Source organism: Nematostella vectensis, chromosome 12, assembly GCF_932526225.1.
Source record: "Nematostella vectensis chromosome 12, jaNemVect1.1, whole genome shotgun sequence".
Taxonomy (NCBI): domain Eukaryota; kingdom Metazoa; phylum Cnidaria; class Anthozoa; order Actiniaria; family Edwardsiidae; genus Nematostella; species Nematostella vectensis.
The window spans coordinates 9,908,566-9,927,778 of record NC_064045.1 but is presented as its reverse complement, the minus strand read 5'-3'; the positions used below and the strand labels follow the sequence as shown (position 1 = coordinate 9,927,778).

Sequence of the window (19,213 nt, the reverse complement as noted above, 5' to 3'; positions counted from 1 at the left end):
TTTACTGCCGCTGTACAAAGCACACTTGCACGGAGAAGCACGGGCTTTAGGATCATTAGAGCAAAGGCCACCTCGACTAGATAGATCGAAACCTGAGAATTTGATGAATGGAAATTTAGTATCTTATTGTCGTCTCGAAATGCGACGCAGTATACATTTGAGAATGCATTTGAAAATTTGTGGATTAGCGTATTCTTCCCTCAACTGGTTGTACGGCTTGCTCATTCAGTGAACCCTGCCCGTCCTCTTGTCCTCGACCCTCGTCTGCCTTGTAAATGAGCAATTTGACCCCTAGCGAACAGTTATTTTCCTACCTCATTTATTTTATAGTTGGGTGATATATCTATAAAGACTACAAACAATCTCTAGATTAACTAAGTGGTCTGCGTAAGGATAGTGGAACCAAGGAAAACATCAACACACAAAAGGTTTGGTGTTTTGCGCCTCTGTAAAAAAAGAGTGGATTTCGCTTTAGTTTCAAGCGTTAACGTCGGGTCCAAAGGACATAACAACAGCTGGCTGGATGTAAGAAACATCAACTTTCCAGGCAGGGCAGAGGACCCCATAAAAGTAAATAGGGGTTAGGATCAAACTGGCAATTAACCAAAGTGAGTCGTTTTATAAACAATATAATATGGTCTCCATTGTTTATGGCATTTATTATTTCACTTCTAAACGCAAAGTAAACAAGAAGACCATTTATGCCAATTATATTGTTTAGACAAAATATTTTGATGCCAAATGAGAGGGCCATATCGAATATCTGGATGTATATCAGGATATTAAATTGGTGGCAGCCTATGTGTATTTAATATCCTATTCCAATACACCAAATGCTATCTGTTTGTGGGTAAAGGACATAGGCTAGCAAAGAGAACCAAGTCACAGTTGAGCTGGAGGAGCTTTAAATATGTTTCATATTATGGTAAATTTGCTGTAACACCCAAAATGAGCCATAACGTTAGTATTGTTTAATTGTTTTCATTGTTCATGGCAATTATTTCGTTTTTTAAGTGCAAAATAAACAATTAGATCTACTGTAGTTATGTTATCATACTGTTTGTATGTATAGAACATATCAAACACAACAGAATCCTCTATTTCTTACTGCAAATGTTTCATTTTTCATTAAAAATGTTTCATTAAAAAAATATGACAGCCGCCATCTTGGATTTTGAGCGAAAACGAAGAACGGGAAGGGGGGGGGGGGGGGGGGGGGGGGGGGAAGGAGGGATAGAGTTTGGTTGGTATTCGTACCCTGGCCCCGGCTGTGGCTGTGTGGGGTGTTAAAATGTGTGGTAATGGATGTAAGTGCGTGGGTTAAAGTGTGCAAGTGTGGTTATTTCATATGGTGTATTGCATTGGGGGATATTAGGGTTAGAGTTGTGGCTATAAATGGGAGGTAGAAAACGGGCTTGGAGTGAAATGTTAGCAGGTTAGGGGAGATTTTTATTTGACCTTCGGAGGAAGGTGATAATTACCTGTTTGTAACTTCTTGTGAAAATATATTATTCAAACTTGTGGAGTGTAAAGTGAGCTTGTGGTGGTAAATCAAGCAGAATGACAAGACCGGCGATGGGAAAAAATATATGAAAGCGTGCAGGGGGTAGGCGTTTCCAGATAGTGTTCCCAAAAGCCCAGAAAAGTGCCCCCAAAAACACCCAAAAAGTGCTTCAAAAGTGCAAAAAAATCAAAATAGTGCTCAAATAGTGCTCATTGGCGAAAAGAAAATTACCGTATACTTTTAAAACAATTGAAAGATAAGTTGTGTTCCAATTTAAATTTGAATAAAAGAAAAAAATATTGCTTTTATTAAATGTATTAGAGTATTAGAGTTATATTGTTGTTCATGAACGGGTAAATCACACTTTAGTGTATAACAACTTCTAACTGTATTTTAAATGACTTTGTTCTCTTTTCTGTTTGTTTACCTTTGTTATTTGGATACTAATAAAAAACAATGTTCATTTACAAATCACCAATGTCAATAATGTCAAACCTAATAACATACCTTAATTATAACAATATCCTAACGAGAAATAATTACAATAGATGGAAAACATGGTTTCCAATTTGCAAGTAATGTAGTGCTAACAAAGTAAAATGTTAGTAGCTAATAATAACTCATTTAGAGGTTTCTCTGGTTGCGATTGTATCTCACCATCACAGATGCCTCTATGTAATCTTTTACAGCTGCTTTAGAGCTGAACTACACAGGCTACCCAATATTTGTGGTTACCGTAGCACAGGCTACCCATTAAAATGTCGAAATCACCAGTCTTCAAGTTGAGATAATATCATTTGGTGGTTAAGGAAACTAGAAATGTCTATACTAGAAGTTTCTAATAGAAAGCGAATGCTCGGAGGACGGGACGAAGATGTTTCAGTACAGGGGTTCTCGAAAAAAGACCGCTGACAAGCATAAAATCAAAATACAAATAAGCCGACTGGGAAGCCTGTGGTGTGGACACGAAAAATTGCATCAACTATTTGAAATTCCCGCATGCGCTAAAAAGACCGCTGATCAGCATGAAATAAAATACAAATCAGCCGACTGGGAAACCTGTGGTGTGGACACGAAAAATCGCATCCACTATATGAAACTCGCGCATGCGCTAAAAAGACCGCTGATCAGCATGAAATAAAAAATAAAATTCAGCTGACTGGGAAGCCTGTGGTGTTGACACGAAAAATCAGGTTTTCGCATATGCGATACCAAGATTAGACTTGTTCTCCGGTCGCTGCGCTCCCTCCGAGCAATAAGACAACAAAATCTAGTAACTTGGGTTAAAAAAGCTAGTTGACTTGTTTACCCAAAAAGTGCTCTTTGATCAAAATAGTGCTCACTAACCCAAATTGCGCTAAAATAGTGCCCAGCACAATCTGAAAAGGCCTAGCAGGGGGGATAAAAAGTAAAAAAATGATGGCGAATAGGAGATACATAGCGGTTATATAAGTATAGGACAGTTGGCTCCTTGAGTACAGAGGGTTTTATTGTGTCGTGTAGAGAAAATGTGTTAGGGTACGTGCTCTAAGAAAGTAACTGATAAGCGATGAGCATATTGAGCGAAAATAATACGCGGAGATACAGGCAGAGAAACGGTAGGAATACGAAGCTACGAGTGAGGTGAGCATATGAACCTGGCGGGCTGATGAATGTAGAAACACAAACACACAGAAACAAAACAATAATGTGAGAGATTTCATAAGAGTTCTTAGAATGTGCCACCACTAATTCTAGCCGCGACTTACAAGATCGACGGCTAGTCAGACGCGGTTAGCAGGCCCGTACCCAGGGGGGTGCAGGGGTTGCGAACGCATCCCCCCCCCTACACACACACACACAACGGCCGAAAGTCCATTTTCGGTCCTCAATAGACGTGCTATTTGTAAAAAAAAAAAACTATAAAGCATAACCTAGATTCTGGTATGTCTTCAATTCATAAGTCAGACTTTTTTTTGTAGCCAAACCCGACAATAAACGTCCCTTGGAAATACTGCGAAGGCAAAACAAAAATCCCTTTTTGTTCTTTCGTGGGTGGTCAGATTTTTAACAGAATCTTACTTACCCCTCCCCCGCCCCCCCCCCCCCCCCCCCGCCCCCCCCCCCTCCCCCTCTCCCCAGGAAATTTAGGTTCACTCCTGGGTACGGGCCTGGTTAGTGAGGGGGATTGAGGTAAAAACTGATGGGGGCCGAGGGTATGATAGACGTGGACTCTCTCCTTTCTCTTGTTACGAGGTTTTGAGGTGCGCTCTTTTATGGTATAGGGTGGTAGCTGGGGATCGTACAAGCTGAGCAAGGTTTGCTCGTCTTCTTTGTTTTTTATTGCACCGCTATATTGTTAACAAATGGTAGAGCTACCAATGGCTAGCGGATGCTGAGCTTCTTTGTTTTTTATTGCACCGCTATATTGTTAACAAATGGTAGAGCTACCAATGGCTAGCGGATGCTGAGCTTCTCTGTTCTTTATTGCACCGCTATATTGTTAACAATTGGTAGAGCTACCAATGGCTAGCGAGAGCTGAGCTTCTTTGTTCTTTATTGCACCGCTTGAGTGTTTACAAATGGTAGAGCTACCACTGGCTAGCGGGAGGTTGGCTGTAGGAAGGCAAGTACTTTCGGAAGGTAGTGAAGGAACATCTCTTTCCCGGAAGGCGTAAACAGCGAATACGGCATTCTCTTCTACTTTTCCCCGCACTTGAATCACTGCAAGTTGAGATAAATAGCTTTGAAAGCACATAAACACATAGTACCTACCGAAGAGAGCACCGCTTAATCTTATCGTTTCCAAGTTTTCGTATTTCGAGCTGGATTCGTGCCGTTTCCATTTATCAACCAAACTTGTAGTTATCTATTTCTATGCATCTCTACAAGATTTTCACCAAGCTTGGACAACAAATCAAGTATCCATCATGTCAGGTGACCGTGTTTTATTTCCCAAGTCGAAGAAAAACCCCTATAAACGTCTATATTTTAAATAAGTCCGAGCAGGATTCACAGACCTCATCCGACATGTACAATTTGTGGGACTTTTGTGGGACATTTGGGTTGCATTTCGCTGGCTTCTTTTTGCTGCTTTCTGATTGGATATTCGTGCGCGCGTCGGATCTATGAATTGTTCCTGTTATTCGCATTCCTTCTTTGCATTCCTTGTACTATCGAAGAATAAAACGTTTTTGATTCAACACATCCTTAGACAGAGAAACACTCACTGAACACCATCTTGGTAAGATTGAAGGTTTGTGCAATTTGGGATTAAGAAGTGCTAGTTGTTATGACTGAGATTTAACCCCTTGATGTTTTGGCCATTTGCCACTAGCATACCTTTCAACCTCCGAAAATCTCAAGGCTAGAGGGGCTGGGTATATTTATTTTTTTTGGGGGGAAGGGGTGGGTTTAACCTTGCAGGCGTTTGCCGTATAGAAAGCTCCACGAACAAGTCCACTTATAGATCTCACGAGGGTGTTAGATAAATTGCGCTAAGTAAGGGAATTATTGTTTCAAATATCTTCAGAAAATAGGCAAAATGACGATTTCCCATAGAATAATTTTTCGGAAGCGATAAAAATCGCTAAAAAGCGGGAGATTTGGTGCTCAACGCGGGAGAGCGGGAGAAGGGGCCCAAAATCTTGAGACTCTCGCCTAATGCGGGAGAGTTAACAGGTATGGACTAGTGCTTAGCCAATGTGGGACAGTGTTGGACAGTATCAGTTTTGCTGACTGTGTAGTATATGTAGCTTGATAAATTATTTCCAGATACATTGTTTACATGAATAAATACAAATAGCCCAAATAGTCGTGTTCGTGAACCAGAAGAATAAATACAATGTTCCCGAAAGCCGAGTTAACACCCGATTAAATAACTCTGCGTTAACTCTGGGTTAGAAATGGCTTCCAAGCTAGAAACCGGCCATAAACCGGTTTGGCGGGATTTTCCGAGCAACCACAGGACTCCCAAGACGTAAACAAAACTACAAACGCGCTCTTTTCGCGCCCTTTTCGACTTTTTCGGCTTTTTAATTATTGTAAACATGGACTCCAAGAAGTCAAAACGCAAACCAAATTTTCCCTTTAGGAAATAACCATTATCACGGAGTCGGTGGCAGAGAAAAAAGAGATACTAAATTCAAAAAGTTGACAAATGCTGTCACAAACAAATTGAAGAATAGTGTGTGGGAGGAAATAAAGGATAAAGTGAACGCGGTGGGAGTTACCCCACGAAGCCTTGTAGACAAATGGACAAAACCTCCTCAACCAAGCGGGAGCGAGAGGGGGGAAACCGGAGGAGGTCTAGCACCCAAGCCTCCTCCATTCACCGCCGCCACTTCCAAAATCATAAAGGAGTACCGAGACACTCCCAGTTTTTCCGGGTCGAACGATTTTGAGACCGGTAAGACTAACATTTGTTTTTAGAATTATTCATTATCTGATTATTTGAAACATAAAAGGGTAGTGTCACGGCGATAAGTTCTATTAAGAACGAAGAAGGAGATAAGTTCTTTTTTTTCAGAACCTTAATATATTTTATATTTATTTCTTTTTATTTATTTGCTTATTTAGTTAATTTATTTTTCAGTCTTGTGTTTTCCTTGAGAAATAATTTCTTCCGTGCCGGCAATCCTCCCCTCCCCCTTCTCCAAATAAAATATAATTGTTACCAGTCTCACACGCTACAACTGTAAAACTGTCGGGGCCTGGAGCTTTACATACAGTCGCGTCAATACAGCCGATAACTCCAGGGAAGCCATGCTTGTCGTAAAAGGCCTGTTTTATCTCCCTTTGCCTCTCTGGCGAAGGCCATTTGATGAAGGGCCATGAAGCGGTCAGCTTTGCTAACAAGCGCGCTTGTCAAATCTGTGACGCATCGGAAAACGGTAGACTTTGAGAGGCCGAATGTAGCCGATGATTTGCAAGAAACTGTCCCCGAAGCGTAAAAGCGTAGTGCGACTAGAACTTGGACTATAGGAGAAAGTGCGTGGTTTCATCGCGTATCTATCACGTATCCCGGCTTAATTACTCCCTCAAAAACTCTGTAATATACTCAATTGTGTCTTTCCGAAAGAGGAACCTCGATTTGACCTCTTAGTCGTTGAGGAAGTCATCAAGGCTTCCGTTAAACAAACGAATGCGGCGAGCTTGCGGGTAAGCTTCCCCGGCCCGGCAAAACAACAAATCCGCCATGTTTTTTGCCAGCTTGCGCTAATCCATGGATTAGCGAGTTAACCCACATCGCGAGCAGTTGATAAACATTGAAGAAAACTTGAAGACATGTACAAAAGTGTAGACAGAATATTAGAAGATGAAAGCGAGTTGAATTGAATTGAATGGAATTAGTCATTAATTTCCTGCAGTACCAGCCCTCGCCAGTTAATGCCCTGCAACTCATGGGCTCCGTGATTAAAAGGGTTGAAAGCTACAAAATCCTCGGCGTCCACATTAGCTCAGATCTATCGTGGAATAAGCACGTAGACTATGTAGTTAAGAAGGCAAACAAAAGGCTCTACGCTCTCCGGCTCCTTAAGAAATCTGGAGTACCGGTCCAGGATCTTATTGCCATCTATTGTGTACTCATTAGATCTGTTGTGGAGTACGCAGGTCCAGTATGGGCTAACATAACAGGGTTTCTTGTCGACATTGTTGAGGGCATCCAAAAAAGGGCCCTCCGTATCGTTTTACCCCATCTACGATACAAGGAGGCCTTGGAAACCAGCGGGCTCCAAAGTCTTGCTGACCGCAGGCGCGAGCTTTGTATCAGTCTCATGACCTCCGCTAAGGAGCTAGAACCCCTTCGATCTGTAATTACTGGAGGCGTAATTAATAATGTGCATGGATACTCACTAAGATCCGGCAGTATGAATACCTACAAACATATTTCTGTAACTAAACGCTTTGGTGACTTTATTACTTATCGATTTCTGTAATAGTATAACGCTATATGTGCTGGCCCTTTGCCTTAATTCAGTCTGTAATACTGCCATGGCAATTGAATAAAACCCCTATCTATCTATCTATTGAAACTGAACGTCCAGAGGATAGTTCAGCTGACAGCACATGCAAGAGGGCAGCAGCAACATTCCAGAAGATTGATGGTGTACCCAGCCTTCACAAATCGCTCCAAATATCAAAATAATAATAATTCTTCGCGCAATCGAGGTGCTCTTGATGCATTTTCACGCATTCGGATTTTTCTGAATCGCCCATATGCGCAGCTTTCTGAAGCGTTAGAGTGTTTGACTGGCATGTTACGCACAGATCATTTCTGGGTTTTGCTACAACGACGTCCGGGTGTAACTGGTCCCAAAACTCCAGGAATTTCGTGTAGCACACCTTTCTCTTCCCTGCTGATTGGCTGACCTTGTTGTATTCTCTCAAGACGCTCTTTTTCGTCTCCAGGTCGTCTCCAGGCCAGGTATGCGTCCTAGTAGCGTGATGCCATTCTCTTCAACATAGTTCAGAGGCGGAGGAAGGGGAGGGGCAGGGGGGGGGGGGCAGCCCCCACTTTTCTGAGCGGATGTTTCTTTCGATATATATGAACTTTAGCCCCCAACTTATGGGACCACTCCGCCGCCCCTGATAGTTGGAAATAAAGTTTTTTACTTCTGTGGTGTATGGATGTGTGCCACGGCTGCCGTCATTTGTTCCCGTGTTGTCTGGGATAAATGCCACACGCAAGATACTGTTCTTTGAGCCGGTAGTATGGAATAACAATGATTTGTTTCCCTATCCATATTTGGCAGCCAAACACAGGGAACCCGAGTTGGAGCTTACAAATTCTTTGTTTCCCTATCCATATTTGGCGTTACGTTAGTGCGAAGCATGCTCGCCAATGCGACAATGAAAAAGTCAATAAACTCAAATACAGTGAGGACACTGCAACCGAGTAACAGGCCGAGATGGCCGCCGACAGCACCAAGTAAAGACTCCACTGGAAAGGCAGGAACTTGACGATGATGTTCGTACGAAAGCGACTCCATACCAACTTGTACGAGCACCAAATTACGCCTGGAACAAGAACATGAATTATGACATACAGTGTACAGGGAGGGAGGTGGTCCATGGGGATGCATCCACGGGGGGAGAGGGGAGCACTTTGACATTTTCAAGCATGGGAATTCCTTGAGTATGCCTTGGAGAATTATTTTGACATTTTCAAGCTGTTAAACAGCATCTTAGCTTCCTTACATAGACTGATTTGAGGAAACATGTGATAACTTAGTGATTAGTTTAATTATATTAGGAAAGCGCAAATTGGTATTGGTATTGGAATGCAGAAATTATTAAATGTAAACAATAACTAAGGTGTGGTTGACAAGGAATCGTCGCCATACTGCGGCAAGTTCACCTGAAATACTCGGCGCTGTAGTTATATGACGTGGTCTCCTGAATAAACCTGATGATGTACTGGTCCGGAAACCGGGCATAGGACACCTTGGCGTTGTACATAGTTCTATGGCAGGCGTTGTTACACATGCACCTCTGTGCGTCAAACGAACCTAGAGTAGAAGGGCCAGAAGTGTTTTAAAAAGGGGGATCAGAACTGATCAGCAACACCCAGCAAGGAGTAGCCTGCGAACAGGCTCTCTTTGTGATGAATCGGACTTTTAGCCTTTCGAGTGTTCCTCTTTGTGCTGAATCGGACTTTTAGCCTTTCGAGTGTCCAGGAGCCCTGTGCTTTGCACGTAAAGCGTCCACAACAAACTGCCCACACAAACAAACTTTTCGCTCGGCCCACACACTAGCGCCTGTGTGCAGGCTAAGCAAGGAGGGTATACGTTCCCGAGTTTATTATTCAATCTACTCCTTGTTTCCTGTTATCAGTGTTATCCAGGTGAATATATGTCCTGTGTTTTGTCTGTTCCCCTAAGCCCCTCTCAACTATTGTGCACTAGCCCATGGTACCCAGGCGACATGACGGAAAAACCTGGAAAATTCGCAATTCGAGATAGAGAAAGAAGACACAATTTCTTACAATAGCCATCGGTTCCTTGTATTCCGGACTGATTTTTGAAACACAAATAACGTGAGGCCGAAATGCACATACCGAGATTTTTGCTTTTTAAGATAATTTTTGCTTGATCATTCTTGTGCTATGTATAAGCTCAGGGACAAAAAGCTCAAATTTCAATGACACTTAACGAAGAGTCGCATCAATTTTAAAAAAGTCGCATTTGATATTTTGTTTGCTATTACTCACTAAGTACAGAGAAATTTTCCGCCTTATTAGATGTGAAATGAGCTTATTTGAAGCGTCAAGTCCGCGTTTTTCCGTCATGTCCCCCTAGGCATCATTGAACTCAAGATTCTCGCTAACTTGAGCCAAACTGAAATCCCTTGGTTTTGCCTCATCCATTTACAATATTTTGCCTACGGTAACTCGAACCTTCGAACACTCGTACCACTCGACGGTTAATAATAATAAGTTTAATTCAACCTTTCGCAGTAAATACTGGATTACAGGTGAGTCAGAGGTACAAGTAAGCACTACAATAAAGTACAATTAATCAAATGTAATCAGCATATTTAACAGTAACGAACTCGTTAAAGCGACTCTTATTAGTAGGCCTCAGATACGATGTAGATTTAGACCAGAGGCTATACCCTGAATCGTGTGTAATGTCGCCTTTTAATGACAGTTTACGGCAGTGTAATTTTTTTGGCTTTCAACGATAATTTTGTTCTCGCACATCTACCCGTTTAAAATCATTTAACTTGCTAGTAGCTAGGCGTCTATATATACACCATGACCGAGACCGCATTGAAGGGGGGGGGGGGGGGGAGGTGCAGCAAGAGTCGTGGTAGCGACTAACAGATTCCTTTTCTATGCGGTGGTGGATGAATCCCTTCAGCTCTTTACAACTGCTACTGATATGCAATACATTTGTGACCTATTGATAACATCAAGTACCTAGGCGTCGATATATATATACACCATGACTGTAGTCATACCCACCGAAAGTATCCATTGCACATGTCTCGTGTTTGAATGAACATACAGAAGCAGCATCGACGTCTGAGATGGAAGAATCGCACTGCTAATATGGTTACCACATATACATAGCACCAAATAATACGAAGGGACGTTCAGAACGTAGGGGCGCAAAGATCATTTTCTTTGACAGTATGAGAACAATACAAATGGGGGGGAAGGGGGACAAAATTAGACCACAATCTTTAGCAGTTCCATCCCCTCAGCTGGTAAAAGATGTTTAAGTTGTTTCTGGGACAGATACAGGAAATAACGAGGGGCACAGTAAAAAGTTTCCATACATTTCTCCTTTAAATTTCAAATGTACCAGGAGAGGGGATAGAGCAGCATCTCCCGGAAATGTGTTAAAATCGTGATCTGCACAAGGCTGTGAGATTCGTGGTCGCAAAAACTTTGAGAGACTTACATGGTAATCCCACTGGGCGACAGCCACATCTCCTCGTCAATTCTTGTGACGCGCAAAGGGCTACGCACCCCTCCATTGAGTACAACCGCAGGCCTGGTTTACTCTCTGTACAGTTAGACTTGTATGGAAGAGGTAGTGTGGTAGTCTAGTAAACGCACAGGCCAAGAAGAGAAACAAGAAAAGTCATGGAGGGAACACGACAAACACGGATGGACAGATGATGACAGATGATGAGGGCAAGCGGGCTAGTATTGCGGCAGATAGAGGGGCATGCAGGTTGTCTATATATAGCTTAGAATGATCGAAACAAAGGCTACAACGAGTGAGCTCAACTCGCGTCGCAAATGGAAATTATATCCGAAAAATAGTGGTGTTAGGCGGTGGTACTACAGAACAACACGAACAACGCTTTGTTGAATTGCGCAAAACATGTATGGATGAATACCTTTTGAGCGTGCACCAGGATAGCTGCATGTGCTCCAGGCATTACGTTCACTCCATGATCAACACTGAAGTACTCGCCAGGCTCGTGCACGACGGCCCGAACGCCCTCCGAACTTGTACCGATGGTATTCTCGTCCACTCGGGTATTCAGCAACACTGTCAATCCAAAATCTACGCCCGAAAAAGTCACTTGCTTTCTTGGCGCTGGGTTTCCATGGGAACCTCGGAATCCAGAGTTGAAAGTCCAGCACAGTGATGTAGATGTTATGACGGGAACAAAGTCTTCCTCGTTGCAGGGTTTTCCACGAAATGTGCAGAAGCGAGGTGTCAAGAGGGCTTTTATGTCATGACCATACTTGAGGGTAAATTTTTCGATGTCAAAAGCATAGTCTGAGTCATTGATAATTTTCCTTATTTTCTCCAAAGCCCACTTGCACCTCTCGTTAATAATGTAACCATATTTGCCCACAATGGCGCACATCAACGCCTGTCCACATGTCATATTACCGCTGACATTTTGTAAGGCGGCGCATTCCGGGATATCAAGCCCAAGTTTGTGGAAATATGAATGATTGCGCAACATATTTATCTTAGATTTCATGTATTTGTTGTTAGTACAGACGGAAACGGCAGGAAACCCAATGCCGTCATTTGGAGTCTCTATTTCAACAGTAACTTCAACCGGATGCGAGTGATACCTTTTCAAATTACCGTAAAAGAGATACCCAAAGTATCCCACCATTCCTAGCAGAAGTAGAAGCCACGTGACTCGGCGAATTAGAGGCTTGGTTACGCATGCGTACTGAGTTCCATGCAAGGTAGTGCGTGACAGAAAGTCACGCCATAGTGGCCGGACTTGTCCAACCCTGTTTGTTTCTCCTCTGGAATCATTTGTGAGATCGTCGTTTGCAGATGTCATCTTTAATAAATATATGATAAATTAGTAAATTAATCAATAAAAGAATAAATCAATAAAGGAGTGGCAGTTGCAACAAAGGTAATCAATGTTTATCGGTCAGTGACACTATGTAGAAATGAGGGCCATATGTTGGAAAACTCGAATGTGTATACACTCTTTTTATAAGAACGTCTTATTTTTAGTTGAGGCCGGGCCATTCTTATTTTTGGAGCAATTTATGGCTGAAGATGCTCTTAACGAGGTTTTTAAATTTTAGGGTATATGACAATATGAAACTCAATGAATTATTAGGAAGTGAATTACACAAATGATCAACAAATAGCAATAATATTTAAGGGTGTATTATGAAACCAATTCTATTCTGCTATATTAGCCTCGGCATGTTCTTAGCATGTTATTAAAATTTGGAAAAATCTACAGGCTGGAAGTTCTTATAAGTTTATCGTATTGTATTGTCAAATTCTCTAACGTAAAAAAATACAAACTCAGGGCTTGGTTCACCTGTGCAGTTTTAATTGCTTCATAAGGTTTCTTTATTAGAATTGTACTGGTACACGTCCATTATTGCGCAATGTCAATTGATCTCGGAAAAGTGTAACATGCACACGAAACGGTCACATTTGTTGTAGGGAAAAATCAACAAACATAGGGTTGAAGTTTCTCATCTCAAAAGAAGTATTATAATGACGTCTCTATAGCACCAGACCTTCGTCACTTCGGAGAAAAACTTTTTACTAGTTTTTTAAGTATTTTTGTTCATTGCTCTACCTAAATGTGTACAAGCACACATAAGAAAAATGACAAGAGATCGGGGAATGGAGAAATTCAATTACATTTATAGCTAAGATGTAAATGCGTATTGTTTTACGTTAATGTGTTACCAAGGCTTCTAGCCAACAGAATCCTGAAAAATAAGACTCATTGGAATAATGTTGAGATAAATAGTTCGATTGTTTTACACTGAACACAACTATACTGGATGATTATCTTTTTTCCATACCTCAGATTTAGACGCGCTTCTTTAGTCCGTTATTGCCTCACCAGTGCCCATATCAAGGCCAATATTCCTTCGTCATTTTTTTAAGTTTTGTTAAATTAATTTGTTTAATTATTTTAAGTTTTTGTTAAATTATGAATGGTAGCAGGTTCTTTCGAATTGTTTGTTCAAGAGGTTAAATATTGTTTGGGATTATCGATGATTTTCAGGTTACACTCTTTTTTTTTATAAGAACGCCTAATTTATTTTGGGGACATTTAAGTATTTTAAATTATTTTGTATCCTCATAACGATCACAGCTTGCTAGACATACACAGATACATACAGCATGCTGGACATACATACCCTTGTAGTGTCATCTCTAGTTATACAACCGATAAAAAAACATAAAGATTGGTTAATTTTAATATGCAAAGCTGAGAACTGTAAAATCTGCATACTCCCTGGGGAGATTTTGACATTTTGGAAGCATTCATGGTGGAAAATATTTCTTTTCACCGCATCTACTTATTTATTTGAGGACGTGTCGCCAACCTCTTAGTGACTCCCTTTTAATTGTATCTAATTGTATGTTTATGATATTTTTGGGGATTTCTTGATTTTAAGGAAAACATCCTTTACAAAAAAGCTTCATTTTTTTGTTTTAAAGTTTCTCCTCAGGCCCGTAGCCAGGATTTTGAGTGGGGTGGTTCGTTTTTCCATTTCAGAGGACCAAATTTCCGGTATACCCCTCTACTCGCCTTATAACATTAGGGAATCAATCTTGTATTTAAAATGTTTTTAATAGGGTATTTTTTTACATATAGTAATAATAATAAAGATATTTATTATAAAAAGATTTTTATAGTTATTTTAAAGACATATTGATGTGCACGGTATATATTTTTGTTTGCTCTGAGCGGACCTTCAAGCCGGGTGGGGGAGTGGTTCGTCCGAACCCCCCCTGGCTACGGGCCTGACTTCTCTTGTGTCGCGTTTTATTACAAATCTGGGGGCTGGATTATAAGAGTAACATTTTTTATGATGAAAAAGCGTTTGCGAAATACAATGCTAATGAATTCAGTATACTGCCCTGAGAGTCGTAAAAATGGCACACTCCAAAAATATCTCTCTGCCACATCATCCACAGGCTTACCAACCTCTCAGTCAGTCTCCAGTCAATCTCAGTAACTAGCTCGAATATTTTCACGATTGATCACCTCCTGTAATTGTCCTATAATTATCTTATATCCTAGAATAAAGGTCACAATAAACTCTGATTGCTTTGTGATGTGTATTTATTCAGAATAAGCGGTATTTCTAACGTTTGAGCAGTTGAGGGATTCCGTGTTACTATATACCTAAAAAAGGATATCTTTCTTTTCACCGCATCTACTTATTTATTTAATGACGTGTCGCCCAATTCCAACCTCTTAGTGACTCGCTTTTCATTGTATCTAATTGTATGTCTTTGATATTTTTGGGGATTTCTTGATTTAAGGAAAACATCCTTTACAAAAGAGCTTCATTTTTTTGTTTTGAAGTTTCTTTCTCTTGTGTCGCGTTTTATTACAAATCTGGGGGCTGGATTATAAGAGTAAATTTTTTTTATGATGAAAAAGCGTTAGCGAATACAATGCTAATGAATTCAGTATCCATTATACTGCCCTGAGAGTCGTAAAATCGCGCACTCCACTCTCTCTCTCTGCCACATCATCACAGGTGACCAAAAAGAACCAAAACTTGGTCAAGTGACGTCACGAACTCTAGCTGGCTACCCCTTGGATTGGAGATCGAGCCACTGCCTAAAAAGGCCTGATTTCTGAATAGAGGGGAAAACCACCAAACAATCGTCATTTTGTGTTGGTCACGCAACGTTCTCGGATGGAGAACAGGGCGGTTGGGGCTCCCTGTGGTGCCTGGCTACGTAGTTCATGCGTCACGTTCACCAAGCATAACAAAAAGAAAACTTCGATCGCTGAACTATGGAGGCTTCGAAAACTCGACTGTTTTTCCACTATTCCTGCTCTATGATTCATCTTATCGGCATTAGTTACCACTGTATGGAGGTCCATCTTCCAACTTACTCTCTCTTCGGCGGTAGATTCAGGTTTCTGACGTTCATAAATATGGTTTGGCAGTGGTTGTTCTTCACTATTTTAGCTGTCTTAGAATTCCAAGCCTTGACGAAAAAGCGGAAACACGAACTTGTGGCATCTCTCTGTGACTTTCTCTATGCTGGATGGACCTTTCCTCTTGGCATAACAGTAGCTGCTTTATTCTGGGGACTTTGTATAATCGATCCGCATGCGATCCAGTCGAAAGAGGACTTAGAACAAATCCCGTTATGGCTCAACCATTACATGCACTCATTCCCTGGCCTTTCGGTTATTCTGGAAACATTTCTCTTCAAGCATGAGTACCCAACCAGATCTAATGGTCTGAAGGCAGTGTTTGGCCTTACTCTGGGATACACCGCTTGGATGGTGGTTATTTTTTGCATGGGAGGCATCTGGGTTTACCCTTTTATGCGAAAACTCAATATTCTACAATTAGTGTTGTTCTTTACTGGGGCGTATTTACTGGTGGCCGTTGTGTATTTCCTAGGAGAAGTCTTGTCTAAATTCGGTGGCTTTCTAGAACGACCGGGACCAAAAAAAGATACTTAAAGTCACTTAAAGTAATTTGACAAATCATCTTGTTATGCCTAATATTATTAAGTTCTGAGCAAGCATTTCAAACATTCATTATCTTGATTCCAATGTACATTTACTGTAATTACTATTCCATTGGACATTCTCCTAATCCACCCCGGGATACAGTACAGTGCAATGAACTTTACTTTCCTTCTAAAAAGGGGAGTGTATCAAATATAATGCCATAGAGAATATTTAGTCTCCCACGCAGCGGCTCTTTAATTTGGTCATTCAACAGAAGCCAGTTCTTTGAGTCTGTCACACAATGGAAGAGTTGCGGACCAACACAAAGAATGGCTGCGTACGACATACAGCATCCAAAAAAAAATTGAAACATTTCTAGCCCGCCAAAATATGACCTTAGATCCTTGACCCTAAAATTCAATACCCGCAAAAGTACTTAAAACTTTTTTCAGATACCAATTAGAAAATAATGAGTTTAAACTTCATTGTGATAAAAATGTACCTAGCTATATAATAAAGCATCCTTTTGTCTCTTTTCTCCTTTCGTTTCTGTCATCCTTGTGTCATGCACAGCTAGGATAGAGTGTACTTGAAAATAAAATATTTATTCTGCATCTATTTATCACACGTTTTCATTTTTACAATACAGTAATTTCAAGGGTTAACGCTGAAACAACCTCTGCAGAAAGTCCTGATCAGTACATGTCACTCCACTGATATTGCTAATTAATCTTTGGGAGATTTCAAATGACTAAGCTCTCTGTCTCACACTTGGTTTATACTCCCAAGGAACTTACATAATTTCCAGACTTTTAGAATAAAAAAAAGAGCTTTGTTATATGTTTGGATCAGCTCATATCACTGTTGTTAAACAACAAATGTCTTTTTTTACATTGTGTAATATTTAAAACTATACATTATTTAGACTATATTTTATTCTTTTTAAGAATTATAGCTCTAGAAAACTATGTGGCTATCAAATAGAATGAGTCAATCCAGAATTTTTTTTTTTCATTTTTTTCATTTCAGCTAGGGTAGCAGTTCTGCTCACTGAGAGCCTCACTATGTTCTGCAATCTACATGTTATTATCAGGCGGAGGAGAGTAAGGGAGTGGTCTCTGTGGTCGCAAATCTGGACTGGACTTTTTTACTGACTCTTTGGTCAGTGTCTCCTCTGGTTCTTGACCTATATCCTTCTGACAGGCTGCAAGCGAAGAACTATCTTTATCCTTCCCCACTGCACAGCTTACCTCTTGTGGATTTGACAAACTTTTACTGGCAGATAAAACACTTGATCTGGCATTCACGCTATTATTCATTCCTATACTTTCATCAGTGGTAAGCTCATATGACACACTCCTTCTTTCTGGGCCACTAGAACGACTACTCCTCCCAGAGGACTTTACAGGAGTTGAAACCTTCCATACAAAGCACCCATGCCGCTTGCCTCTGATTGGATGGTTAGGGTCAAGTCTTGCATTGTACTGGTGCTCATATGAAATCTTTTCTATGACAGAAGGGTTTGATGCAGTTGTCGAACATCCAGGGACCAACCCTACAGTGGGCTTACTGTTGGATGTGGAATCATAATTGTATCTTGAATATCCCTTGTGTTGCTTAATATAGCTTGAAGTGTCCCTATAATCATCTCGCGATGTTGAATCAAAAGTGTAATGAGGTTGTGTCACTGGTCTTTCAACAGACTCATTTGGCCACCATGGATGCGTAAGTTCTTCAGTATTGATAGATGTATCAACATGGCATATTGGTTCACATATGAATCTTGGATTCTGTCTTAGGAAGGTTACAGCTGTAGGTTGTGGCTTGTTTTTTCGGTTTGCTGAGTTAGTCCTTTGTGGCGCTGGAGGAACGTTATGGCGGATGAACTGTGTATGATAGCTTGTGTCTTCTTGTTTATTGTCAGCTTGGAAATCTGCGAAAACCCTTGTAGTGTCATCTCTTAAAAAAAAACAGCAAAAAAATGTGACATACTTCTGATTATTGCCAAAATTAAAACATGTTCAATCACTTCAAGTTAGACTGGTAAACTGCAATTTTTTTCATAGGGGCAGGGTGTATTGCAGGGGTGTAGCAGGCCTTGAAATATTGGGGGACACAATACAGAAACATTAAGAAAATATGGGGGGGGCACAGCCCTCGCCCCTACTGGTCATTACCTTATAATTTTTCAATATATTGGGGGGGAGGTCACGTGCGCCCAGTGCCCCACCCCCTGCAACGGCCCTGTATTGTGAATTAATAGGACCCCATCCCATGTACTACGTACTTAATAGCACAACACCTTAATAAATGAGTTGAAGAAAATGAGGTGCTAATTGAAAGCAACTTGCACAGAATCGTTCATATCGTAATAAAAAATCACCCGGAGAACAAGCCAGTTTCGAGACCTAGCTTGCACAATGAATCAAACTTTCAATTTAGATATGAAACGACTGCATTTTTAAAATAGTTAAGAAGTTGTCCATGCGGTGACCTTGGTATTACTATAGCGACCATCAATGAAAACAAAATAATTGCACCCAATTATGAAAGTGATATTTTAATTGTCAAAAGTCTTCCTCAGGGAGCCGTTTATATTTTCAAGCTTCAAACAACGCTAAGTTGACTGATGTGAGCCCCTCTAAGCTACTGCTAGTTTACATAAGGATCCGAGATAAGTGTACAAATACCGAAGCATCGAAGCGTGTTCCGCATGAAATCACGCCTAATGCCGAAATGCTTTTCTCTAAAGCCTAATCTTATCAACGCGATCCCACTAACTGAACCGATACAAAGCTTCAAAAAGGAGTCAAAATAAAGATGTATATGCCTGTGAGTTTTCATGTATTTAAAGACTAAGAGAGTTTTCATTTTCTTTACAAAGTGTCGATAACCAAACAAATCCACAAGAGCAAATAGCGTCTTAGACCAATAAAAAAACAATAAACCCCAATAAAAATATACACGGCCTAAATTCAGAATAGAACATAGGATAATATCTAGTTCCCAGCTTGATTTCTTGAAATATTAATGTACATATTCTCGTATCATTGGTCACACGATACAAACATAACTTACCTTGGCCAGCCTTCGACTTTTTTCTTTCTCGCAATTGGCGGTAGATATATACTAGCCATTTGGTGCACGAAATAATGGAAAAAACAAGACTTGTAGATAGGTCTATAGGCCTCCCTTAGAAGTAAGGAAACTGGATGACCTGTTTTGTAGGCATTCTATCTAAGAGAAGCTCTGTAAAATGAGCCTCACTTCATTCCTTTCGAATCGAACTCAGACTTGATTACAGAATAAACTATGTTACCA

At 40.7% G+C, this 19,213-nt stretch overlaps 2 protein-coding genes across 2 annotated transcripts; one reads left to right on the top strand and one right to left on the bottom strand.

Moving 5' to 3' along the window:
• Positions 1–6,009: 6,009 nt before the first annotated feature.
• Positions 6,010–19,197, bottom strand: LOC5508466 (acid-sensing ion channel 2). Its single transcript, XM_001628975.3, has 7 exons — positions 18,971–19,197; positions 13,257–13,614; positions 11,339–12,256; positions 10,894–11,038; positions 10,452–10,511; positions 8,844–8,994; positions 6,010–8,503 (listed from the first exon to the last, which is right to left on the bottom strand). Exons 3-7 carry the CDS (start codon positions 12,254–12,256, stop codon positions 8,266–8,268), a joined length of 1,512 nt encoding a protein of 503 aa, XP_001629025.1. The 5' UTR covers positions 13,257–13,614; positions 18,971–19,197; the 3' UTR covers positions 6,010–8,265.
• Positions 15,007–16,432, top strand: LOC5508465 (androgen-induced gene 1 protein). Its single transcript, XM_001629003.3, has one exon. It carries the CDS (start codon positions 15,218–15,220, stop codon positions 15,899–15,901), a length of 684 nt encoding a protein of 227 aa, XP_001629053.2. The 5' UTR covers positions 15,007–15,217; the 3' UTR covers positions 15,902–16,432.
• Positions 19,198–19,213: the final 16 nt, after the last annotated feature.

Excerpts from the sequence above, each read along its gene's own strand:
- LOC5508466 (XM_001628975.3), bottom strand. The coding sequence starts at position 12,256 with ATGACATCTGCAAACGACGATCTCACAAATGATTCCAGAGGAGAAACA. Across the intron at positions 11,039-11,338 it reads TCCTGGTGCACGCTCAAAAG|ACTACCACACTACCTCTTCC; the intron begins GTATTCATCCAT and ends TGCGTTTACTAG. Across the intron at positions 8,504-8,843 it reads TACAGCGCCGAGTATTTCAG|GCGTAATTTGGTGCTCGTAC; the intron begins GTGAACTTGCCG and ends TTCTTGTTCCAG.
- LOC5508465 (XM_001629003.3), top strand. The coding sequence starts at position 15,218 with ATGGAGGCTTCGAAAACTCGACTGTTTTTCCACTATTCCTGCTCTATG.